This window comes from Schistocerca piceifrons, chromosome X (genome assembly GCF_021461385.2).
Source record: "Schistocerca piceifrons isolate TAMUIC-IGC-003096 chromosome X, iqSchPice1.1, whole genome shotgun sequence".
Lineage (NCBI taxonomy): Eukaryota > Metazoa > Arthropoda > Insecta > Orthoptera > Acrididae > Schistocerca > Schistocerca piceifrons.
The window spans coordinates 95,079,121-95,103,139 of NC_060149.1; the positions used below are offsets into that span (position 1 = coordinate 95,079,121).

At 45.4% G+C, this 24,019-nt stretch overlaps 1 protein-coding gene across 1 annotated transcript in view; it reads right to left on the reverse strand.

Moving 5' to 3' along the window:
• The window catches only part of LOC124722195, a 417,264-nt gene that overhangs the window by 198,908 nt on the left and 194,337 nt on the right, over positions 1–24,019 (reverse strand). Inside the window, exons 4-6 of the mRNA XM_047247393.1 lie at positions 20,362–20,489; positions 11,725–11,898; positions 9,398–9,644 (exon numbers count right to left, since the gene is read on the reverse strand). Of these exons, the coding sequence (XP_047103349.1) occupies positions 9,398–9,644; positions 11,725–11,898; positions 20,362–20,489 (549 nt within the window). The remainder of the gene's footprint in view (positions 1–9,397; positions 9,645–11,724; positions 11,899–20,361; positions 20,490–24,019) is intronic.

Genomic DNA, 24,019 nt, shown 5'->3' on the forward strand with positions numbered 1-24,019 from the left:
GACGCAAACGTTCATTACGGGTGGCAGGGACAAAGAATCGAATGAAATTTTTTAAAGTGCTTTATCTGAAAACTACTTTGAGCAGTTAAACAGAGAACCGACTCGTGGCGATAACATATTAGACCTTCTGATGACAAACAGCCCCGAACTATTTGAAACAGTTAACGCAGAACAGGGAATCAGCGATCATAAAGCGGTCACTGCATCGATTATTTCAGCCATAAATAGAAATATTAAAAAAGGTAGGAAGATTTTTCTGTTTATCAAAAGTGACAAAAAGCAGAGTTCAGAGTACCTCACGGCTCAACACAAAAGTTTTGTCTGAAGTACAGATAGTGTTGAGGATCAGTGGAACCATTGTACAATATGCGTTAGATGAGTATGTGCCAAGCAAGATCGTAAGAGATGGAAAACAGCCACCGTGGTACAACAACCGAGTTAGAAAACTGCTGCGGAAACAAATGGAACTTCACAGCAAACATAAATATAGCGAAAGCCTTGCAGACAAACAAAAATTACGTGAAGCGAAATGTAGTGTGAGGAGCGCTATGCGAGAGGCGTTCAATGAATTCGAAAGTAAAGTTCTATGTACTGACTTGGCGGAAAATCCTAAGAAATTTTGGTCTTATGTCAAAGTGGTAGGTGGATCAAAACAAAATGTCCAGACACTCTGTGACCAAAATGGTACTGAAACAGAGGGTGCTAGACTAAAGACCGAAATACTAAGTGTCTTTTTCTAAAGCTGTTTCACAGAGGAAGACTGTACTATAGTTCCTTCTTTAGATTGTCGCACAGATGACAAAATGGTAGATATCGAAATAGACGACAGAGGGATAAAGAAACAATGAAAATCGCTCAAAAGAGGAAAGGCCGCTGGACCTGATGGGATACCAGATACCAGTTAGATTTTACACAGAGTACGCGAAGGAACTTGCCCCCTTCTTGCAGCGGTGTACCATAGGCCTCTAGAAGAGCGTAGCGTTCCAAAGGATTGGAAAAGGGCACAGGTCATCCCCGTTTTCAAGAAGGGACATCGAACAGATGTGCAGAACTATAGACCTATATCTCTAACATCGATCAGTTGTAGAATTGTGGAACACGTATTATGTTCGAGTATAATGACTTTTCTAGAGACTAGAAATCTACTCTGTAGGAATCAGCATGGGTTTCGAAAAAGACGATCGTGTGAAACACAGCTCGCGATATTCGTCCACGAGACTCAGAGGGCCATAGACATTGGTCCCAGGTAGCTACTGTGTTTCTTGACTTCCGCAATGGATTTGATGCAGTTCCCCACAGTCGTTTAATGAACAAAGTAAGAGTATATGGACTATCAGACCAATTGTGTGATTGGATTGAAGAGTTCCTAGATAACAGAACGCAGCATGTCATTCTCAATGGAGATAAGTCTTCAGAAGTAAGAGTGATTTCAGGTGTGCCGCAGGGGAATGTCGTATGACCGTTGCTATTCACAATATACATAAATGAACTTGTGGATGACATCGGAAGTTCACTGAGGCTTTTTGCGGATGATGCTGTGGTATATCGAGAGGTTGTAACAATGCAAAATTGTACTGAAACTAAGGAGGATCTGCAGCGAATTGACGCTTGGTGCAGTGAATGGCAGTTGAATCTCAATGTAGACAAGTGTAATGTGCTGCGAATACATAGAAAGAAAGATCCCTTATCATTTATCTACAATATAGCAGGTCAGCAACTGGAAGCAGTTAATTCCATAAATTATCTGGGAGTAGGCATTGGGAGTGATTTAAAATGTAATGATCATTTAAAGTTGATCGTCGGTAAAGCAGATGCCAGACTGAGATTCATTGGAAGAATCCTAAGGAAATGAAATCTGAAAACAAAGGAAGTAGGTTACAGTACGCTTGTTCGCCCACTGCTTGAATACTGCTCAGCAGTGTGGGATCCGTACCAGATAGGGTTGATAGAAGAGATAGAGAAGATCCAATGGAGAGCAGCGCGCTTCGTTACAGTATCATTTAGTAATTGCGAAAGCGTTACGGAGATGATAGATAAACTCCAGTGGAAGACTCTGCAAGAGAGACGCTCAGTAGTTCGGTACGGGCTTTTGTGGAAGTTTCGAGAACATACCTCCACCGAGGAGTCAAGCAGTATATTGCTCCCTCCTACGTATACATCGCGAAGAGACCATGAGGATAAAATCACAAGCAGTATATTGCTCCCTCCTACGTATATCTCGCGAAGAGACCATGAGGATAAAATCAGAGAGATTGGAGCCCACACAGAGGCATACCGACAATAAAAAAAAAAAAAAAAATGGCTCTGAGCACTATGGGACTTTACAGCTATGGTCATCAGTCCCCTAGAACTTAGAACTACTTAAACCTAACTAACCTAAGGACAACACACAACACCCAGTCATCACGAGGCAGAGAAAATCCCTGACCCCGCCGGGAATAGAACCCGGGAACCCGGGCGCGGGAAGCGAGAACGCTACCGCACGACCACGAGCTGCGGACATACCAAGAATCCTTCTTTCCACGAACAATACGAGACTGGAATAGAAGGGAGAACCGATAGAGGTACTCAAGGTACCCTCCGCCACACACCTTCAGGTGGCTTGCGGAGTATGCATGTAGATGTAGATGTATATGTAGATGTAGTGCTGAAAACTGGTGAAAGTCTTAAAAACAAGCTGAGATACACTGTGTTTATAATTAAACTTTCGCTACTTGAGAGGATCCCCATGAAAAACGAGTGATAGTAGGACAAGAAACTTCGTGGAAACATTTGTAAGGACATTCTGAAGAGAAGTAATGAATAAACCATTTAAAGAAACACATATTAATTTACACATTGGATGGTAACATTTGGTTAGTGCATACCATGTTTAAGTTCCAGGTTACAAACTTTGCACAATGTGACGACCATCTGCATCCACAATAGCCTGGAACCGCACTGAAGATTGTTCTACTGCTGCCCGAAACAATGGTGGACAATGAAATGTTCAGTTGTCGTGACACAGTTCATCTACTGCTCGAAGACTGCACATTGCGTCCTACATTATTAGCCATGGCAACAATAACTTCTTCAACAATTTGTGGCTCAACTGACCATCAGGTTCTCGCAGGAACAATTCCCAAATCGCCCGTTAATTTGAACTTCCGAATCATGTTCTTCAACCACGGTGCGGAAAAATGACTTCTCCGTATCTTTTAGTGCGCCGATACTCATGAGGAACAGCAGAACTACTGCTGTTGTTTTGATAAAAAACAGTTTTACAAGTAGAGTCCTGTTCACCTTGTCCAGATCCATGTTGACTGCAACTGTAATCCACACTCGATGCTTGTGTTTCAACGCTACGTCGGCGTGCCAGTATCGGCGCCTTAAGGGATGTTATGACACTAACGCTATTAACAACGGAAATACCGCAGTGCGCAGTCTGAACATCAGTTCTACAAAGTGGGGTACCCATATGATAAAAGTTCTCCGGCTACACTAGCCCAAGTAGCGAAAGTATAATTATGACTACCTTGTATATCTTCTTGATAACTTCTTCTACGGTCTAGCAGAATTTCTGAATGGACAATATCGTTCTGTGGCTGGGATACATTTATCGAATTTTAGTGTAAATCTGTACATGTTATAAATCAAAGTTTCCCCCCACGTCTTTCTGTTTGTACATTATGGCTTACCTCAAGAACTACTGTAGGGATTTTGACATGATTTTCACTAAAAGACAGACTGGTTCATGGGGAAGATGTATAATTTATATTCACAGTAATATTTAGTATGTAATAGATTTACTGCTATCTACTGCATATGTAATTGGCAATTGAAGTGACATCTGTTTACAATAATGGGAGCTATATGCTGGCCAGCTACTGGGGAGGCGATATCTGTCGGGAAAAGCAGTAAACAGTCGCCGCATCCCGAGAGAGCGGCAAGGATTGACCAAAATCTATGTATACTACGTGTAAACTATAGCCCCTGCCGTGTTTTTTGTATGCCTGTGAATGCTAATCTCAGGGACTATTGTAGTGATTTTGATACTATTTTCGCTAATAGATACATTGACTCAGAGGGAAGGTTTGTGTGTCACTACATATCGCGAACAAGTCGCCCGGCCATACATACGCTGGTGTCCAAAATTAAAGCAACAAACTGCTGCTTCCCCTTCCTGTGTCTCATTCACTATATAATCATATAAACTGTCAAAAGATGTCGTTACGATCGTGTTTTGCACGTAAGATGGCATTCCGATCAACGGACAACCACGCTAACAATGACGTCATGGCACCTATCAAGCGGGGTAGTGTTTGCAGGGTAGTCCCACATCCACAGTCACTTTGAACACAGTCACAGACGGTTCAGTATGGCACAGAGAAGATACCTACAGACTCTCTGCTGTCGAGGGCCATAGGAAGAATGGAAGCAGGAGACTTGCAAACTGATTTGGCCCGATGGCTTAATGTGAATCGTTGTGTTGTTTCCCGGATGAGGCGAGAGTTTATAGATGCCAGTACAGGACCGATCACGTGTGACATGAGAAAGAGTGGACCATTATTTGACTGTAAGGGCACCACGGTACCGCGTTAGTACTGCGTTGCAACTGGCATCTGACGTTGCAGCATCCCCTGGACGTGTTGTATCGAGACAAACGGTGTACAGAAGGCTTCAGCAGAGTGTCTTTTATTGTTGGAAACCTGATGTCTGTTTACCTCTGGCGTGTTTTCGAAGAAGGGAACGTCTAGAGGGGAGCCGTCCACATGCCACCTGGACGGTCGAACAGTCGGCCAATGTTCTTTTCACAGATGAGTCACGATTTGGTCTGGAGAGTGATCTCGACGGATTCGCATCTGGAGGGCACGTGTAACACGATTTTAGGACCCAAAAGTTGTGGAAAGAGGCCGATATCGTGGAGGATCCTTAATGGTGTGGGCAGGGATTACGTTGACCACTCGAACACCTCTTCATGACATTGTCCAGGTCAATCAACAAGATTTAACTGCTGTCAGGTACCATGACGAGATCTCGGGATCTCATGCGCGGTTGTTGCGAGGTGCTGTGAGTCCAGACTTCATACTGATGGGCGATAATGCTCGATCTCATAGAGCACCGGTAGTTGATGTTTTTCTGGAAACGGAAGATACTCCATAAATAGCGTGAGCTACTCGCTCTCCCGATTTGAATCCCATGGAGCACGTCAGGGATGCAATAGGGAGACGGGCTGCATCAAGTCAACATCCACCAACAATTCTCCAAGAGTTGTGGGCAATTCTGCAGGAAGACTGGGCGTTATTGTCTCAACATGAGATTTACGTCATTTACAGCACGTCCCGTCGTTGTCAAGCCTGTTTTGGTGCCCGAAGTTGTCACACCTCATACTGAGCACATTAACCAGTTGTCGGAATGTACGTGCAAATACGTTAACTTGGAAAAGAACGAAGAACATTTTTGTTTACCGTTATGCATGTTGCAGTTGATTACGTTCTGTATTCTTTACATTGTTTCTACTTTACTATCACCTGATCATATTGTTTTCTGACAAAATAAACAAAACCTTGCAAAATTTCCATTTGTTGCTTTAATTTTGGACACCAGTGTAGGTACTCAGTGCTACCCGTGCGAATCCAGGTCGGATTGCTAGTTGGAAGCAAAGAAACATCTTATGTATGTAAATCAACAGCATCTAGCCATGTTTTCAAAAGGAAAAAGTAGTTTTGTTAGTGTACGTACTAGATTTTTTGCGTGGTGCCAAGTTTATGACAGGTATCAACCACAGAACATGAAAAACTAACTAAATCTAATTGTAGCTTTCACAGTTTTAATGAGACAACCAGAGACGAGAGACCAATTGACGTCTATCTGAAATGTAAGGGCACATCGAGAACATATAATATCACGACGTAGCAGACGAAAAAAACTTTGAAAGGAGATGACAAGGATCTAAACAACTCCAGATTTTCCCGAGGAGAAAATTAGATTTAGTGTGGCTAACCACGCTGTCACATATGTGGCTGACGGTTATAATCTCTCGGCCGCAAGCTGCAGCAGTGCTTCCACCGCTTTGTGCTAACAGTCTCTGATCCGCAATACCGCAGACTCTCATGAATATTGAACGAATTTGCATGCTCCCCTTGTATGCAGTGACAGAACACTGACATGACGAGTATTTGGACGATTCTGATAACTTGGGACAAGATACCTTCTATAATGGGAGTGTTGCAGCTACCATTAAAACTCGTAACTGCTATATTATGGCGCCTGTGTCTAGCGTAGCGTCATTAGTTACGTTGTCTGTTTATCGCAACAGAACAGATTGATGCTTTCCGTCGCATATTATTCCCAGGGCGCCATATTTTAGTACGGCACTAATCTTACAGTGACAGTTATTCTCCTATAAAATGTTCAAATTCACTTAAACAGTTATTCTTATAAAATTAGCGAGCGATGTGACGCAGTGCTGAGAAATTGTATTCGTATTCGGAAGAACGGCGGTTAAACTCCCATTCAGCCATACAGGTCTATATTTTCTGTCATTTCGCTAAATCGCCTTCAGGCGAATGCTGACGCAATTCCTATGAAAGATAACGGCCGATTTATTTCCCCTTCCCTCTCCAATCAGAGATTGTGCTCCGAATCTAATAACTGTGTCGCCTACTCGTCGCTAAATACTAATATTCCTTCCTTTCTTGCAAAACTGCTAACAAATGAATCTGCATCCTTCTTTATGTGTCACGACATTCACCCGAAGATTCTGCGCTCAAATCCTAATTGGCAAGATTTTAATTTGCTTTAATGGTTGGCAAAGGTTCGTTTTCATGAAAATTGCCAAATTACCGTGCGCTCACTTATAATTGTACGTGTGAGGTGTAATGAGGCGACAACATTCTGCCTCCTACAGAATGGTGCATAACAATTTGCGGAGCATTTCGTAACAGAACTCCTAGCACATCGAAAATCGTCAAGTAATCTCACAGAATAGATATTGTGTTATACAGAGTCGAAATTATGGTGCTCAAGTAACCTAAAACTTGAGTGGCTAAAAGCATTAATTTTCGTACCTGTTGTTCAAAACGTTGAATTATATCAGTGGCAAGAATACAAAGAATCAGATATTCAAATACGAACAACATTAAATAAATAAACCAACACACCCAACATCTCTTCTTCATGGCACATGCGGGGTCTAGGAGTACTCATTAGTGAAACTGGGGAAGACATAACTAAGAACCACGCTGTACGGATTTTTCATCCCGTTCCCCATAATCCGAGCGCAGATTCATAATCACTGCACCAATATGTTTAAGGGAACACTTGTTGCTCTGGAAGTTGCGCACTTGTAGTCACGTTCTGAGACCATAAATAGACGGAACTTGTTTGGGTATAGGTATTCTTGGTTCAAATGGCTCTGAGCACTATGGGACTTAACTGCTGTGATCATCAGTCCCCTGGAACTTAGAACTACTTAAACCTAACTAACTTAAGGACATCACACACATCCATGCCCAAAGCAGGATTCGAACCTGCGACCGTAGCGGTCACACGGCTCCAGACTGTAGCGCCTAGAACCGCACGGCCACTCCGGCCGGCTATAGGTATTCTGGATGAGCCTCGGATGCTCTCCAGTATGGACGCAGTAGAAATGGTATCTCTCTCAAATAATGGAATTATGCAGATATTTTACGCCTAGATAACGTAGGGAAAGGCTGGTCGCAGCTAAGTATCTGTTCTTCAATCATAGTTTTTTAACATAAAAAAAATTGGAAACAAAACATTAAAACACGAAAAAGTAGCTGGCATAATTAAAATTAGCAATATGACAAAGAACAGCTAATGAGCAATTTAAAACGAATTGCAATGAGATTAGAGATAACACTTCAATAAGTAAATTAACCAAAAAGACTTTACCTCTTACGCTAAAAACTTGTTTTCTAAATACATATAATTAACCCAGATACACATCTCTCCCCCTCTCTTTCTCTCTCTCTCTCTCTGAAGAAAACTCATTTAAAAGAAACGTTAGTAACATTCTACAGCTTTATTCTTCGTGTCTACATACTTTCAGCCCTCTGCAGCTAGAGGTCTTCGAATTGTAGCGTGTTTCATGGCGGTGTGTAACGTAACTACGTCGGTGCGTGAGAAACAGCGGCTGTAATCGAGTTTCGAATTCGAATAGTTCGTCCACACATGGAACATTTACTCCTTCAGCATGATAGTGTCAGACCACACACGACCGCTACTACGTATATAAAAGTGCTATCATCGATCATCCTCCATACAATCTCGATTTGGCACCATCCGACTTTGCCGGCCGCGGTGGCCGTGCGGTTCTGGCGCTGCAGTCTGGAACCGCGGGACTGCTACGGTCGCAGTTTCGAATCTTGCCTCGGGCATGGGTGTGTGGTGTGCTTAGGTTAGTTAGGTTTAAGTAGTTCAAAGTTCTAGGGGACTGATGACCATAGATGTTAAGTCCCATAGTGCTCAGAGCCATTTTTTATTCTATTAGTTACTGCGTTCTGTGGCAGTCCGTTTGCTTCCGCATTCCTGGCAGTCCTGGTATGCCCCATGATCCACAGGAATGATATGTATAATGGAATAGCTTCTGTTATAAAAAAAATGTTCAAATGTGTGTGAAATCTTATGAGACTTAACTGCTAAGGTCGTCAGTTCTTTCTTTCTTTCTTTCGATTCTGTCTGTTTACCGCAATGACGCAGGGTCGGCATGGTTAATCGGAATTGGCAATGTTAATTTAAGGGGTCGCCAGATACCCTTCCCGCCGCCAAACCGTACCCCCGGGACGGAATTAGTGTACCCCAACTGTCTGTGTCTGGTGTAATCCATGGAATAGTGCAAATGTGTTCAGATGTCTGCGAGCCGTGTAACTGAGGCGGAACGTGGGAAACAGCCCGGTATTCACCTAGTGGGATGTGTAAAACCGCCTAAAAACCACATCCAGGCTGGCCGGCACACCAGTCTCCGTCGTTAAGCCGCCGGGCGGATTCGATCCGGGGCTGGCGCGTACCCGAGTCCAGGAAGCAACGCATTAGCGCTGTCGGCTAACCTGGCGGGTCTGCTAAGGTCATAAGTTCCTAAGCTTAAACACCACTTAACCTACATTATCCTAACGACAAACACACACACCCAAGCCCGAGGGATGCCTCGAACCTCCGCCGGGACCAGCCGCACAGTCCATAACTGCAGTTGATTAGATGTTTCGGTTGGAGAAGGCAATTGTCAGGTACGCACTGTGAGGGTTGGTGTAATGGAAAGTGCTCTGGCAGTCTTTATGGTGGAGAGTCGACCTAAATGAGTAATTTGGACTTTTTACGATTAAATCGCTAACGTGCATTTTTGATTTTGTTGTTATAGCAAACAGATGTCGCAGGCGCAGCTGAGAGACGTACTTACAGAGGGGAGTGGCGCGAGCGACGAAGCTGCCGCTGCAGCCCAGCACAGCGAGCGGCACGTCGGAGAAGAACTCGATGAGCAGGAAGGGCCCCTCCGAGATGACGGTGAGCGGCACGTGCGGGCGGCCACTCAGCTGCGCCAGCAGCGTCGCCGACAGCGAGTCGCCGTCGCGCACCTTGAGCCAGTGCGAGCCGCACGGCAGCACCACGTGCTCGAACGTCAGCTTCAGCACCCAGCCGTCGTCCGCCTGCGGGCAGTCGCTCAGCTTCACCTTCACGCAGTTCGACAATTCAAAGTCGAGTCTACACTTACGCATATAGGGAGTGGTACGACATGTATCAAACTGTTCTGTTTTTGAACTCGAAAGAGACTCCCCTACAACGTTTTAAATGGCTGCCTACTCATCCATTCGTACAGCACCTTTTAAAATCAGGTGGCCTCTATCATATACACTACTGGTCATTATAATTGCTACACCACGAAGATGACGTACTACAGACGCGAAATTTTACCGACAGGAAATAGATGATGTGATATGCAAATGATTAGCTTTTCAGAGCATTCACACAAGCTTGGCGACGGTAGCGACACCAACAACGTGCTGACATGAGGAAAGTTTCCAACCGATTCCTCATACACAAACAGCAGTTGACCGGCGTTGCCTGGTGAGACGTTGTTTTGATGCCTTGTGTAAGGAGGAGAAATGCGTACCATTACGTTTCCGACTTTGATAAAGGTCGGATTGTAACCTATCGCGATTGCGGTTTATCGTATCGCGACATTGCTGCTCGCGTTGGTCGAGATCCAATGACTGTTAGCATAATATGGAATCGGTGGGTTCAGGAGCGTAGTACGGAACGCCGTGCTGGATTCCAACGGTCTCGAATCACTAGCAGTCGAGATTACAGGCATCTTATCCGCATGGCTGTAACGGATCGTGCAGTGGGTGTTTAGATCCTGAGAAACCAGTACCCAGAACAACCACCTCTGGCCGTAATAACGGCCTTGATACGCCTGGGCATTGAGTCAAACAGAGCTTGGATGGCTTGTACAGGTACAGCCGCTCATGCAGCTTCAACACGATACTCATCAAGAGTAGTTATTGGCGTATTGTGATGAGACAGTTGCTCGTCCACCATTGACCAGACGTTTTCACTTGGTGAGAGATCTGGAGAATGTGCTGGCCAGGGCAGCAGTTGAACATTTTCTGTGTCCAGAAAGGCTCGTACAGGACCTGCGACGTGCGGTCGTCTATTATCCTGCTGAAATGTAGGGTTTCGCAGGGATCGAATAAAGGGTAGAGCCACGGGTCGTAACACATCTGAAATGTAACGTCCACTGTTCAAACTGCCGTCAATGCGAAAAAGAGGCGACCGAGACGTGTAACCAGTGGCACCCTATACCATCACGACGGCTGATACGCCAGTATGGCGATGACGAATACACGGTTCCAATGTGCGTTCACCGCGGTGTCGCCGAACACGGATGCGACCATCACGATGCTGTAAATAGAACCTGGATTCATCTGCAAAATGACGTTTTGCCATTCGTGCACCCAGGTTCGTCGTTGAGTACACCATCGCATGCGCTCCTGTCTGTGATGCAGCGTCAAGGGTAACCGTAGCCACGGCCTCCTAGCTGATGGTCCATGCTGCTGCAAACGTCGTCGAACTGTTCGAGCAGATGGTTGTTGTCTTGCAAACGTCCCCATCTGTTGACTCAGGGATCGAGACGTGGCTGCACGATCCGTTACAGCCATGCGGATAAGATGCCTGTCATCTCGACTGCTAGTGGTTCGAGGCTTTTGGAACCCAGTACGGCGTTCCGTATTACCCTCCTGAACCCACCGATTCCATATTCTGCTAACAGTCATTGGATCTCGACCATCGGGAGCAGCAATGTCGCGATACGATAAACCGCAATCGCGATAGGCTACAATCCGACCTTTATGAAAGTCGGAAACGTGATGGTACCCATTTCTCCTCCTTACACAACAACGTTTCACCAGGCAACACCGGTCAGCTGCTGTTTGTGTGTGAGAAACCGGTTGGAAACTTTCCTCATGTCAGCACGTTGTAGGTGTCGCCACCAGCGTCAACCTTGTGTGAATGCTCTGAAAAGCTAATCATTTGCGTACCACAGCATCTTCTTCCTGTCGGTTAAATTTCGCGTCTGTAGCACGTCATCTTCGTGGTGTAGCAATTTTAATGGCCAGTAGTGTAAGTAGGTCTCGGGCAGTCAGTACGTAGCGTACAGTAGAATGTGGGTAGTTTTATCGGGGCAACTGCTCGCGAGTAGATTTTGTTGAAGCTGGAATTAGGCAGTACCTGCAGCAGCCAGAGGCTGCGGCCAGGGCAGCTGGTGGAGGAGGCTGCGAGTCTGGCGGTGGCGCCGTCGCGCACGCGCAGCTGGCAGCCGCCGCAGCGGCAGCCCGGGCCCGGCTCCAGCGCGCCGTCCGCGCAGTCCTCCGCGCCGCACGACTCCGACTCGTAGCCGCGGCCCTGCGCAAAGCGCACCATCAGCGACGTCCTAAGAAATCGCTAAAATTATCTGATGAATCTTTGGTGAAACTTAGAAAAAGTTTCCAATCTACATCTACATCTACATGACTACTCTGCAATTCACATGTAAGTGCTTGGCAGAGGGTTCATCGAAGCACAATCCTACTATCTCTCTACCATTCCACTGCCGAACAGCGTGCGGGAAAAACAAACACCTAAACCTCTCTGTTGGAGCTCTGATTTCTCTTATTTTGATGATCATTCCTACCTATGTAGGTTGGGCTCAACAAAATATTTTCGCTTTCGGAAAAGAAAGTTGGTGACTGAAATTTCGTAAATAGATCTCGCCACGACGAAAAACGTCTTTGCTTTAATGATTTCCATCCCAACTCGCGTATCATATCTGCCACACTCTCTCCCCTATTACGTGATAATACAAAACGAGCTGCCCTTGTTTGCACCCTTTCGATGTCCTCCGTCAATCCCACCTGGTAAGGATCTCACACCGCGCAGAAATATTCTAACAGAGGACGAACGAGTGTTGTGTAAGCTGTCTCTTTAGTGGACTTGTTGCATCTTCTAAGTGTCTTGCCAATGAAACGCAACCTTTCGCTCACCTTCCCCACAATATTATCTATGTGGCCTTTCCAACTGAAGTTGTTCGTAATTTTAACACCCAGGTACTTAGTTGAATTGACAGCCTTGAGAATTGTACTATTTATCGAGTAATCGAATTCCAACGGATTTCTTTTGGAACTCATGTGGATCACCTCACACTTTTCGTTATTTAGCGTCAACTGCCACCTGCCACACCATACAGCAATCTTTTCTAAATCGCTTTGCAACTGATACTGGTCTTCGGATGACCTTACTAGACGGTAAATTACAGCACCATCTGCGAACAGCCTAAGAGAACTGCTCAGATTGTCACCCAGGTCATTTATATAGATCAGGAACAGCAGAGGTCCCAGGACGCTTGCCTGGGGAACACCTGAAATCACTTCAGTTTTACTCGATGATTTGCCGTCTATTACTACGAACTGCGACCTTCCTGACAGGAAATCACGAATCCAGTCGCACAACTGAGACGATACCTTATAGGCCCGCAGCTTGATTAGAAGTCGCTTGTGAGGAACGGTGTCAAAAGCTTTCCGGAAATCCAGAAATACGAAATCAACCTGAGATCCCCTGTCGATAGCGGCCATTACTTCGTGCGAATAAAGAGCTAAATATGTAATAGGATATGAATAATAAATGCAGATAACACCAGCTCGGTAGTGACGGATCTTGTGTGTAATATTGAAACAGTATGAAGTAATGTAGTTCGTGAAATAAGTTCGTGGCTTGTGGAAAATAATTTGATACTAAATCACAGTAAGACTCGGTTTTTACAGTTTCTAACTCACAATTCGACAAGAACCGGTATTTTGATCAGACAGAATGGGCATATTATAAGCGAGACGGAACCGTTCAAGTTCCTAGGCGTTCGGATAGATAGTAAGCTGTCGTGGAAAGCCCGTGTTCAGGATCTTCTTCAGATACTAAATGCTGCTTTATTTACCATTAGAAGAGTATCTGAAATAAGTGACAGTTCAACACGAAAAGTAGTCTACTTCGCATATTTTCACAAGCTTATGTTGTACGGTATTATCTTTTGGGTTAATTCTTCTGATTCAAAAAGGGTGTTTTTGGCTCAAAAACGGGCTCTTCGAGCAATATGTGGTGTAAGTTCGAGGACCTCTTGTCGACCCCTATTCAATAGTCTGGGAATTCTGACATTGCCCTCACAGTATATATTTTCTTTAATGTCGTTTGTTGTTAGCAACATTAGCTTATCCCCGAGAGTTAGCAGCTTTCACTCAGTTAATACTAGGCAGAAATCAAATCTGCATGTGGAATGCACTTCGTTGACTCTTGTGCAGAAAGGAGTGCAGTATTCTGCTGCATCCATTTTCAATAAGCTACCACAAGAACTCAAAAATCTTAGCAGTAGCCAAAACTCTTTGAAGTCTAAATTGAAGAGTTTCCTCATGGCTCCTATTCTGTCGAGGAGCTCCTGGAAGAGGTAAAAAATTAAGCAAATTCCAGTGTTACATTGTTGATTTTCTTTATTTAAACTTACGACTTGTCGCCTGAATATGTTTCTTATATTTCATTTTATCTGTTTCTACTATCGTGTCGTCGACAGGGGGTTTGACGTTGATCCTCCTTTCTTCTACTGTTGACAGGCGCGAAGCGCCGCTTTGTGTGCTTCTATGCAACCATAACGAGCACGACCTTCTAGTTCATACGATCTATCATCACTTGTAAACTTCTATCGTCGGATCTTTTACTCTTGCGCTCGACGACCCGTACGTCTGGGGCGCCTTGCCACGGTTCGCGCGGCTCCCCCGGCGGAGTTTCGAGTCCTCCACCGGGCATGAGCGTGTGTGTTATCCTTAGCGTAAGTTAGATTAAGTAGTGTGTAAGTCTAGGGACCGATGATCTCAGCAGTTTGCTCCCATAAGAACTTACCACAATCTTACCAGTATGTCAGACGACACCCCAGTCACGTAACAAGCTGAACTATTCCATTCTTTGTAACAACAGAAGCGCCTCCCCCTAGCCCCTATCTCTCTCTCTCTGTCTCTCTCCAGCGCGGCAGCTATCTCTGATTTAAAGGAACTGAGTGCAAAACGGGAAGATCAAACGCGAATTTGAACTAGACTCCTGAACAGAGTTCAGAGACTTAATTACAATAACACGTTACAGCATATTCGTCGTACAGTTTACTACTACAACAAACAATTATTCATGTTTATTGTTGTTACTTTAGTTTCAGTTCGAAACATTAGTACATACATTGTCTGATCAAAAGCGCCCGAACACCTGTTGTTGGACCATTCGCCTTTGTGGCGGTTTGAAGTCTGCTGGGAGCACTTCCAATGACGAGTCGGAATGTTTGTGGAGGAATAGTAGTCTATTCTTCCTCAGGAGCTGGAACCAGACAAGCTAGTCACTTTGGACGCTGGGGTCTGGAGTGAAGTCAAGTGTCCTAATTTCCACTGAGTTAACATCGGGACTGCGCAGGTCAGTCCATTTCAAGAATGTAATTATTCACAAACCATTGCCTCAGAGATGCTGCTTTATGAGACGATGCATTGCCATGGTGATACAAATGATCATCATCTCCGAAGTGTAAGCATTCGCCGGCCGGAGTGGCCGAGCGGTTCTAGGCGCTACAGTCTGGAACCGCGAGACCGCTACGGTTGCAGGTTCGAATCCTGCCTCGGGCATGGATGTGTGTGATGTCCTTAGGTTAGTTAGGTTTAAGTAGTTCTAAGTTCTAGGGGACTTATGACCTGAGCAGTTGAGTCCCATAGTGCTCAGAGCCATTTTTTTTGTAAGCATTCAGAAGGCTGAAAAATGTGTTTATATCATTCCGCACTTAGCGTTCTCTGAAGGGCAATGAGAGGACTACACCTTAATCACGAAAAATACCCCCATACCGTAACACCACCTCTTCCGACCATCACTGTTAGCATTACACGAGATGGAAAGTAAAGTTCTCCAGGCATTTGTCAAACCCAAACTCTTCCATCGAATTACCACAGGGTATAATGCGATTCATCACTCCAAAACACTCCTTTCCAGTCATCCACTGTCCACTGGCGTCGCTCTTTACACCACCTCAAGCGCAGCGTAGCACTGTCTATAGAAACGTGTAGCTTATCAGCAGCGGCTCGACCACTATACCCCATTGTATTTAACTCCCTACGCACAGTCATTGTGCTTGCTGGATTGTTGGTAGAATTTTAGAAATCACGACTGAGTAGTTTCAGTGGTTTCATGCGGTGTTTTACAACCATTTTCCACAACGCTCAACGGTCTAAGGCGCTGCAGTCATTCACTGTGCGGCTGGTCCCGGCGGAGGTTCGAGTCCTCCCTCGGGCATGGGTGTGTGTGTTTGTCCTTAGGATAATTTAGGTTGAGTAGTGTGTAAGCTTAGGGACTGATGACCTTAGCAGTTAAGTCCCATAAGGTTTCACATACATTTGAACATTTTGAACAATGCTCGACGGTCCCTCTCCGTCGGTACATGAGGTCTGCCAGGTCTTGGTTTAAATGTGGATCTTTTCTTCGCGTTTCCAGTTCACAGTCTCATTATCAACAGTCGACCTGGGCAGCTTTACAATGGTTGAAATATCCATGATGGATTTGTTACTCAGATGACATCCAATGACTAGTCCGCATCGAAGACACTAAGCTTCTTGATGGACTCTTACTGCTGAACTGCTTCTCTGACAACGTCGCAACATACCCTGCTTCATTTTATACTCTCAGGATCGCGTCATGTAACATATAGCGGACAATTCTTCATAACATAGGGGTGCCCGGATACCTTTGATTAGGTAGTGTGACAAGGGCAATGATCATAATCGGCGGACAGCGGTCCCTATCCAGACTGCAGAAGGCTGAAGACCGCTAAGAAATACTTTGAAACATTAATTTCGCATTCAGTTTCCATTCAAGAGAGAGTTGTCTTACTTTTAACTTGCCATTATGTTCTGCCACCCTGATAATAGTGCGACTGAGCCGCAGGTACAAATATTTTTAGAGGGGACTAGTAACTCTGCCCTGTACTAGCATCCAGGAGGCCGTCCGGTGACTAGTCAGGCTTACGTTGGTTTAGAGCTGACACACATCTGGCACAGAGCACAGCAGAGCACAGCATACTCGAACAAATTTCTACACGGAGGAAATTCAACATTGCTGACGTTGAAATAAAGTGAAAAATAAATAAACTTAATTCAAAGAAGCATCCGCACTCGCATTCTTGAACATCCGCTTTGAGGCTCACGTAGACTGTGGTTAAGTTTATTTATTTTTTATTTTATTTCAACGTCAGCAATGTTGAAACATATCTGGCACAGAACCTCACAGCTTTTCCCTCCACCAGTTGTGATGACCCTTTGTGTGACGAAGGTGTGTGTTGTGATGCTGGTGGTACCTGTCCGACGTTCGTCGTTGCGATCCCATGCGACGTGAGCGTTCTTTAGCTTGTGTTTTTTCTGACGTGTGCTAATAAATTTTCTTGCATCAATCAATACGGTCCTAAAATGCCTGTAGCTGACAGTGAAAATAGAAAGTATCTGACTGAGTGGATCGAATAATATTATTTTGCTCTGCCTGATGGGGCTAAAGCCGTTCCAGTTTGCGACATGTGCAACAAAACGGTCGTTGTTGTTAAGTGTGCTGGTTTAAAGCGACACTACGAAACAACTCATGCGTAGTTCCATAAAAACTCTCCCCCTGGCTGTGCAGCGCGCCACGATAAACGTCAGGCATATTTCACGTCTTACAAGAAAAAAAAACACAGTCCGGTGCATGAAAAATCACCAGGAGCATGTTTGCTGGAAGCTTTATAAGAGCCAGAAACCATTTTCAGGTTCTGAGATAGTGAAAGACTGTATGTTACAAGTGGACAATTTCTGAAGAGGATAAGGGTATTGTCACTGTTATTCACGTTACTCCATTGTCTGCAAGAAACAGTACAGGAAGAACAGAAACTTTGCCTGCCGACAATAATAACAGTTTGTTGAACTTTTACAGAAGACACCATGCTAAGCCATTAACCTTGACGAATCATGTGACATTGTTGTTGATGAATAACACTAGCTTTTGTAAGATTTTTTGACATTGAAAGTGAAGTATTTATGGATTAAATGCTGGCATTATCGCCGTTTAAAGACAAGAAGAGTGTAGAAGATTTGTTCAAGAGTTTTGATGACTGCATGACTGTTTCACGTTTCTCCCTAAAGTCACCACACGAACGTCAAAATGACAAATCTCGAAATAGGAGACAATGAAATAGAAAAGCAACTAAAATCGCACGACAGAGGAAAGGCCACTCGATTTAACGAGATACCAGCCTGATTTTAAATAGAGCACGCAAAAGAACTAACTCCTCTTCTAGCAAAAGAGTACCGTAGGTCGCTGGAGGGGCGAAGCGTTCCTAATGATTGGAAAAAGCGCATGTCGTTTCCGTTTTCAAGAAAGGTCATCGTACAGGCACAAGAAACTACAGGCCTATGGCTCTAAAGTCGGTCTGTTGTAGAATTTTGGAACATGTTTTGTGGTCGCGTATTACGGCATTTCTGGAGACAGAAAATTACCTTTGTAGAAATCAACATGGGCTCCGAAAATAACGATTGGGAGAAACCCATCTCGCTCTATTCATCCATGAGACCCAGAGCAGATACAGACTCCCAAGTTACGCCGTGTTCTTTTAGTTCCGAAAGGCGTTCGATACAATTCCACACTGCCGCCTAATGAACAAAATACGAACATACAGAATACCAGACCAGTTTTGTGACTGGATGGAAAAGTTTCTAACAAACAGAACACAGCATGTCATTCTTAGTGCAGTGAGATCTTCAGACGTAAAACTAACTTTGGGCGTGCCAAATGGAGTGTGATAGGAGCAGTATTCGTCACAAATTATATAAATCATTAGGGGCAACGCTCCTTGGTGTAAAAATCTGTCAATTTACATATGAATGGAATTCTACCTACCATCCTAAGGAAAGACGGTAATATCCAAATCTACAACGAAGAGTAACAACTTTAGCACATCATTTGAAACTTGCCAATGTGTTCTTAGAACCACTCCATCACACTCTTGGCCACGTGACATGCCGCGTTATCTTGTTAGAAATGCCACTGCCATCAGGAAACATGATCGTCATGAAGGGGTGTACGTGGTCTGCATCCAGTGCAAGATACTGCTTGGCCGTCATGGTGCCTTACACGAGCTCCACTGGACCCATGGGTGCCCACGTGAATGTTTCACAGAGCATAATGGAGCCGCCGCAAGCTTCTCTCCATCCCGCAGTGCAGATGTCAAGGAGCTGTTCCCCTGGAAGAAGACGGATTCGAGCACTACTATCAGCACGATGAAGAAGGTATAAGAATTTATCAGACGATACAACGCTCTACCACAGCACAAACGTCCATTGCCGATGGTCACGTGCCCATTTCAGTCGTAGTTGACGAAGCCGTGGTGTTAACATTGGCACGTACATGGGTCGTCGGCAGTTTAGGCCCATCGTTGGGAGTGTTCGTTGCACTGTTTGTTCAGATGTACTTGTATTCCGCCCAGGATTAACGTCTGATGTTAGTTCCGTCACAGTTCACCGCCTGTCCTGTATTACCAGTCAGCCCAGCCTACGACATCCGACATGTGTAATGAAGAGTGGCCGGCCAACCCCACGATGTCTGGACGGTTTCACCTTAGTTTCGTCACATGTTGAATATGCTCACCACAGCACTCCTCGAACACCCAACAAGTCTTGCAGTTTCCGAAATGCTCATGCAGAGCCTCCGGGCCATCACAAACTGCCCTCGGTCATATCGCGCGCCTTCCCCACTCTACACTGACAGCTCGCTCAAATATAGTGCATGGTTCAAATGGCTCTGAGCACTATGGGACTTAACCTCTATGGTCATCAGTCCCCTAGAACTTAGAACTACTTAAACCTAACTAACCTAAGGACATCACACAACACCCAGTCATCACGAGGCAGAGAAAATCCCTGACCCCGCCGGGAATCGAACCCGAGAACCCGGGCGCGGGAAGCGAGAACGCTACCGCACGACCACGAGCTGCGGACGATAGTGCATGCGCCATGCGTATGTCTGACTAGCAGCCATTTCTCGCCAGGTGACGCTACTATGGCCTGGAGGGTTTATATTAACAGTAAGTCGGTGGTCATAATGATGTGGCTAATCTGGGTGTGATACCTTCAATTAGGCCTCGGCAAGACCATCTCTTTCAGCTGGATAGTGTCTCCACCCTTTGATACATGACCTCTGCTTACCGATCATGTCCACACTCACTGAGCTGCCACAACAGCTACTAGTAACTGGAAAACGGATCAGAGTTCTCCTCCCACACACGAGAACACATTTTTAAATCCTTATTAGCTTTCTGCACGCTTTTTGCATTGGCGGAATAACTTTGGCGACTGCTGCGGATCACTAACTCTGAAACTCAAGAATATGAAACACTTGTAAGATCAACCCCACTGCAGAGGGCCCGAGACGTTGGAGGGCTGGTGGCCAATTCGCCGACTCGGCAAATTATCAGTGTTCGTTTGCTCCTCCCACTAATAGCAGTCCTCTGCAAAGTGCTGCTTCTAGAAAACAACTGCCATCAGGGTCCTAATGCCAAAAGCCACTTTTGGCAGATAAGGGAAAGACATATCCCTCAGATCTGGGCTGCACAAAGCCCAAATCCTCCGGATACAGAATGCTGACCCTCATCTCCCTAAAAGCCAAGAGGACGAACCCACAACTTGGTTGCGATGATATGTTACACCCCAACATTTCATGTATCATGTGAAGTGGTGATACGCCACTAAGGAGGTGTCCCTAACTAAACTGTTGAAGAGTGAGATGACGAGGAATGAGATGTTGGCTTACCTGGCAGAACTTGGCGCCGTATCTGGGCGGCGGGTTGTCGCAGATGCGGTAGCGGTTGCGCGATCCGGCGCACGTCGCGGAGCAGGCTGACCATGCGCTCCACGCTCCCCAGTTGCCGGCCTCGCCCTCTGCAACAACGCCAGCTATGATATTCTCTCTGTACATAGCATAACATAGCATACATGTGACAGATAGAATGGCCATCTGAATTAATTAGTGTTGCTCGTATTTTGTGTTGCTGCGAGGCCTGGTAGGGTTTATAAGGGGCGTGGAAAGCGTCAGATGTTTAGTGTTCGCTGTGAAGGGCACAGAGATACTGCGTACTCGTGTGAGTCACCGTTATCAGCACCCAACAGTGTTTGAATTGGCCTCACTGTGAGTCTCAATTGGGTGGGCCGATCGAGTCGTGCAGTATCCAGATTGTGCGACATTAGGATGTGACAACTGCCCATTCTTGGACAAACGTAGTCGTCGTCAAGGTACTGGTCGACCATGTCCGACCACTGCAAAGGAGGATCCCCATATTGTGTACCAAGTACATTGTAAACACTTCACATCTGCATCTGCGATTCGAGAACAACTGACTGTAACATCTTGTGTCAGCCCATACCATAGCATCAACTGAACTGGGAAACTGCTATCCCACGTGTAAAGTACCACTTACACCACAACACAAACGGCTGTGTTTGGAGCTGTGCCGTGACCGGGAGTTCTAGACTGCTGACAAATGACATCGCACTGTGTTCATCGATGAATCGCAACTCTCCGTTACCCTGGATGACCATCGTTGGCGAGAATGGCAGCGATCTGCGAAGAGGTCCCATTTTTACAATGTTTTAGAGAGGTACAGCGCTGTTACTCGTAGCTTCATCATGACTTCAGATCATGGGTGGTAGTGATGAAGCGAACTCTGGCAACAAAATGGTACGTCACAGAGATCCTGTGTGCCCATGTGTTACACCTCATGCGACAGTACCGTGGGGCCATTTTTCGACAGAACAGTGTTAGTCCACACATGACATGTGTTGTCTGTGAGCTGTCTGGGTGATGATGAGGTACTCCCGTGGCAACCAAGGTAACCAGATCTTGTGGGACTGTGGTAAATGGTCGGGCGTTAACTCCGTCCTTGTGCCAGTAAAAACGATACCAGGGACTAGCTGTAATAGCTGTGGGTCAGCTTGCTTCAAGAGATGATACAAGGGCTCTGTTCATGTACCCAGGTCAGTGGGTTGCAGCGTCATGCTTATAAATGGGCTCATACTGCAAAGTTCTTTGTAAATTTGAATCGATGTTGTAGTCACTGAAATAAAATCTGATACCCTCTCAACCCATGACTTTCATTTTGTTTCCTTCTCTCCTTATGACTGTTTTTGACAGGCAATGTAACTTCATTACACCCTCTCCAATAACCGAGCGCGTTAACGTGCCACTTCCAAGATTCGGGGACACGGACTTGCCCTCAGTCGAATCCATCTCGCGGATTAACGACGAGGCGTGGTGAACCGGCCAGTCTGCATGTGGTTTTCAGGCAGTTTCCCACTACCAACAAAGTAAGAACCGAGCCGCTACCCACGTCACGCTGCACTGACAGTTTGGAAACTATCTCATATTTGAGAATGAGATTTTCTCTAGTTTCTGACAGATGAAGTACACAGATTCGTACCGGGGAAATAGTGGCGTCAGGAAGGATACCCAGTCACTAACTGCCACTAGCATTGCGAAAACCCATATAACAATGCCGACCTTGTAGAGAAACGGGGAAACAGGTAAAGAAAAAGAAAAAAGAGAAGAAGAGGAAAAAAAAGAACAGGAGGAAGAAGAGGGTAACTGCAGTATTTCATCTTTTTACCTCTGCGTATTTTGTGTATTATATCGACCACATGGGTAGAGGTTAAGCTCCGCATTTCCATTCACCTTGATGCTTCTCCTATGTTCTACCAAGACCAAATGGATTCTTTCCCTGATGTTCTTGTAGTTTTACTGGCTATCACTGCCTCCGGGGGCCGGCCAGGGTGGCCGAGCGGTTCTAGGCGCTACAGTCTGGAACCGTGCGACCGCTACGGTCGCAGGTTCAAATCCTGCCTCGGGCATGGATGTGTGTGATGTCCTTAGGTTAGTTAGGTTTCAGTAGTTCCAAGTCCTAGGGGACTGATGACCTCAGAAGTTAAGTCCCATAGTGCACAGAGCCACTGCCTCCGGCCGAGTGAGAGACTAGAACCATTCTGAGGCCTGATGTGGAATTCATCTGTAAAGAGTGCACTACTCCCTTCATATGTGGTTCAACACTGAAGTTACTGAATTAGCCACATACGTTCTCGGCTCTTTAATACCGAAAGTGATACACACTCGCAACCGAACACATGGTATACAGCCTAATTGCTTTGACAATTCGATGAATTCTTCGACGGGAAACTGCAGCTGATGAGGCAGCTGTAAGTTCCGCAGAAAAAACGAAAGTTTCATTTGACACTGTAATGTGTGTGAACCCAAGGGGTTGTTCAGTTGCCCAGTCGGTAAGGGTTTTCTTCCTCGGCAAATATGGCACCTATCCATGGGACGTTTGAGAGTTGTTTCTTGAGTGCATTTGCTGACTGTAGCTGACAGCAATGAATGTCTGTATAATGTTGTATGATGATGAAAGAAAGGAGAGGGTGAAACCCGATGCAGGAACACAGTCTACCCACTCGAATACCATGTCCGCAGCTCGTGGTCTGGCGGTCGCGTTCTCGCTTCCCGAGCACTGGGTTCCGGGTTCGATTCCCGGTGGGGTCAGGGATATTCACCTGCCTCGAGATGACTGGGTGTTTGTGTTGTCCTCATTATTTCATCACCATTCATGAAAGTGGCGAGTTTGGATTGAGTAAGGGTTAGGGATTTGTACGGGGGCTGATAACCGAGCAGTTGAGCGCTCCACAAACCAATCATCATCATCATCGAATACCATCAAGGGGGGCGCCGGACTAAACGGTCCCATCTGGCAAAGTCTCATGTCCCCACTCCGTAGGACAATAAGGAGAGATTTGGAATCTAATCCAAAACAGTGGCGAAATGGCTGGTGATCAGGATATGTACACCATCATCTCTCATCTTCTTGCAAGCCAAATACTGGCGCAGAAATCTTATTCCACCAGCAACATTCAAGCAGCCTACCTTCGAGTCGTGTGCCATCATACAAGCATGCATATGCGACATCGGCTGTGGAGGCAGGTTGTGTAAAGTTTTTAAACTGAGATAGAAGAGAAAACTCATGTTTTTTACCGACGACAAGGTGTAAAAATACGAATGTCACTATCACAACAAAATAAGTGATAGAGTTATGTGACGTAAATACACTGAAGCTCCAAAGAAACTGATATAGGCATGCGTATTCAATTACAGAGATATGTAAACAGGCAGGTTATCAAGAGTTAAGTGAGTTTGAAAGTGGTATTATAATCGGCGCACAAGCGATGGGACACAGCATCTCCGAAGCACCAATGAGGTGGTGATTTTTCCGTACGACCGTTTAACGAGAGTACGTTTAATATCAGGAATCCGGTAAAACATCAAATCTCCGACATCGCTGCTGCCGGAAAAAAATCTTGCAAGAACGAGACCAACGGCGACTGAAGAGAATCGTTCAACGTGACAGAAGTGCAAATCCTTACGCAAATTGCTG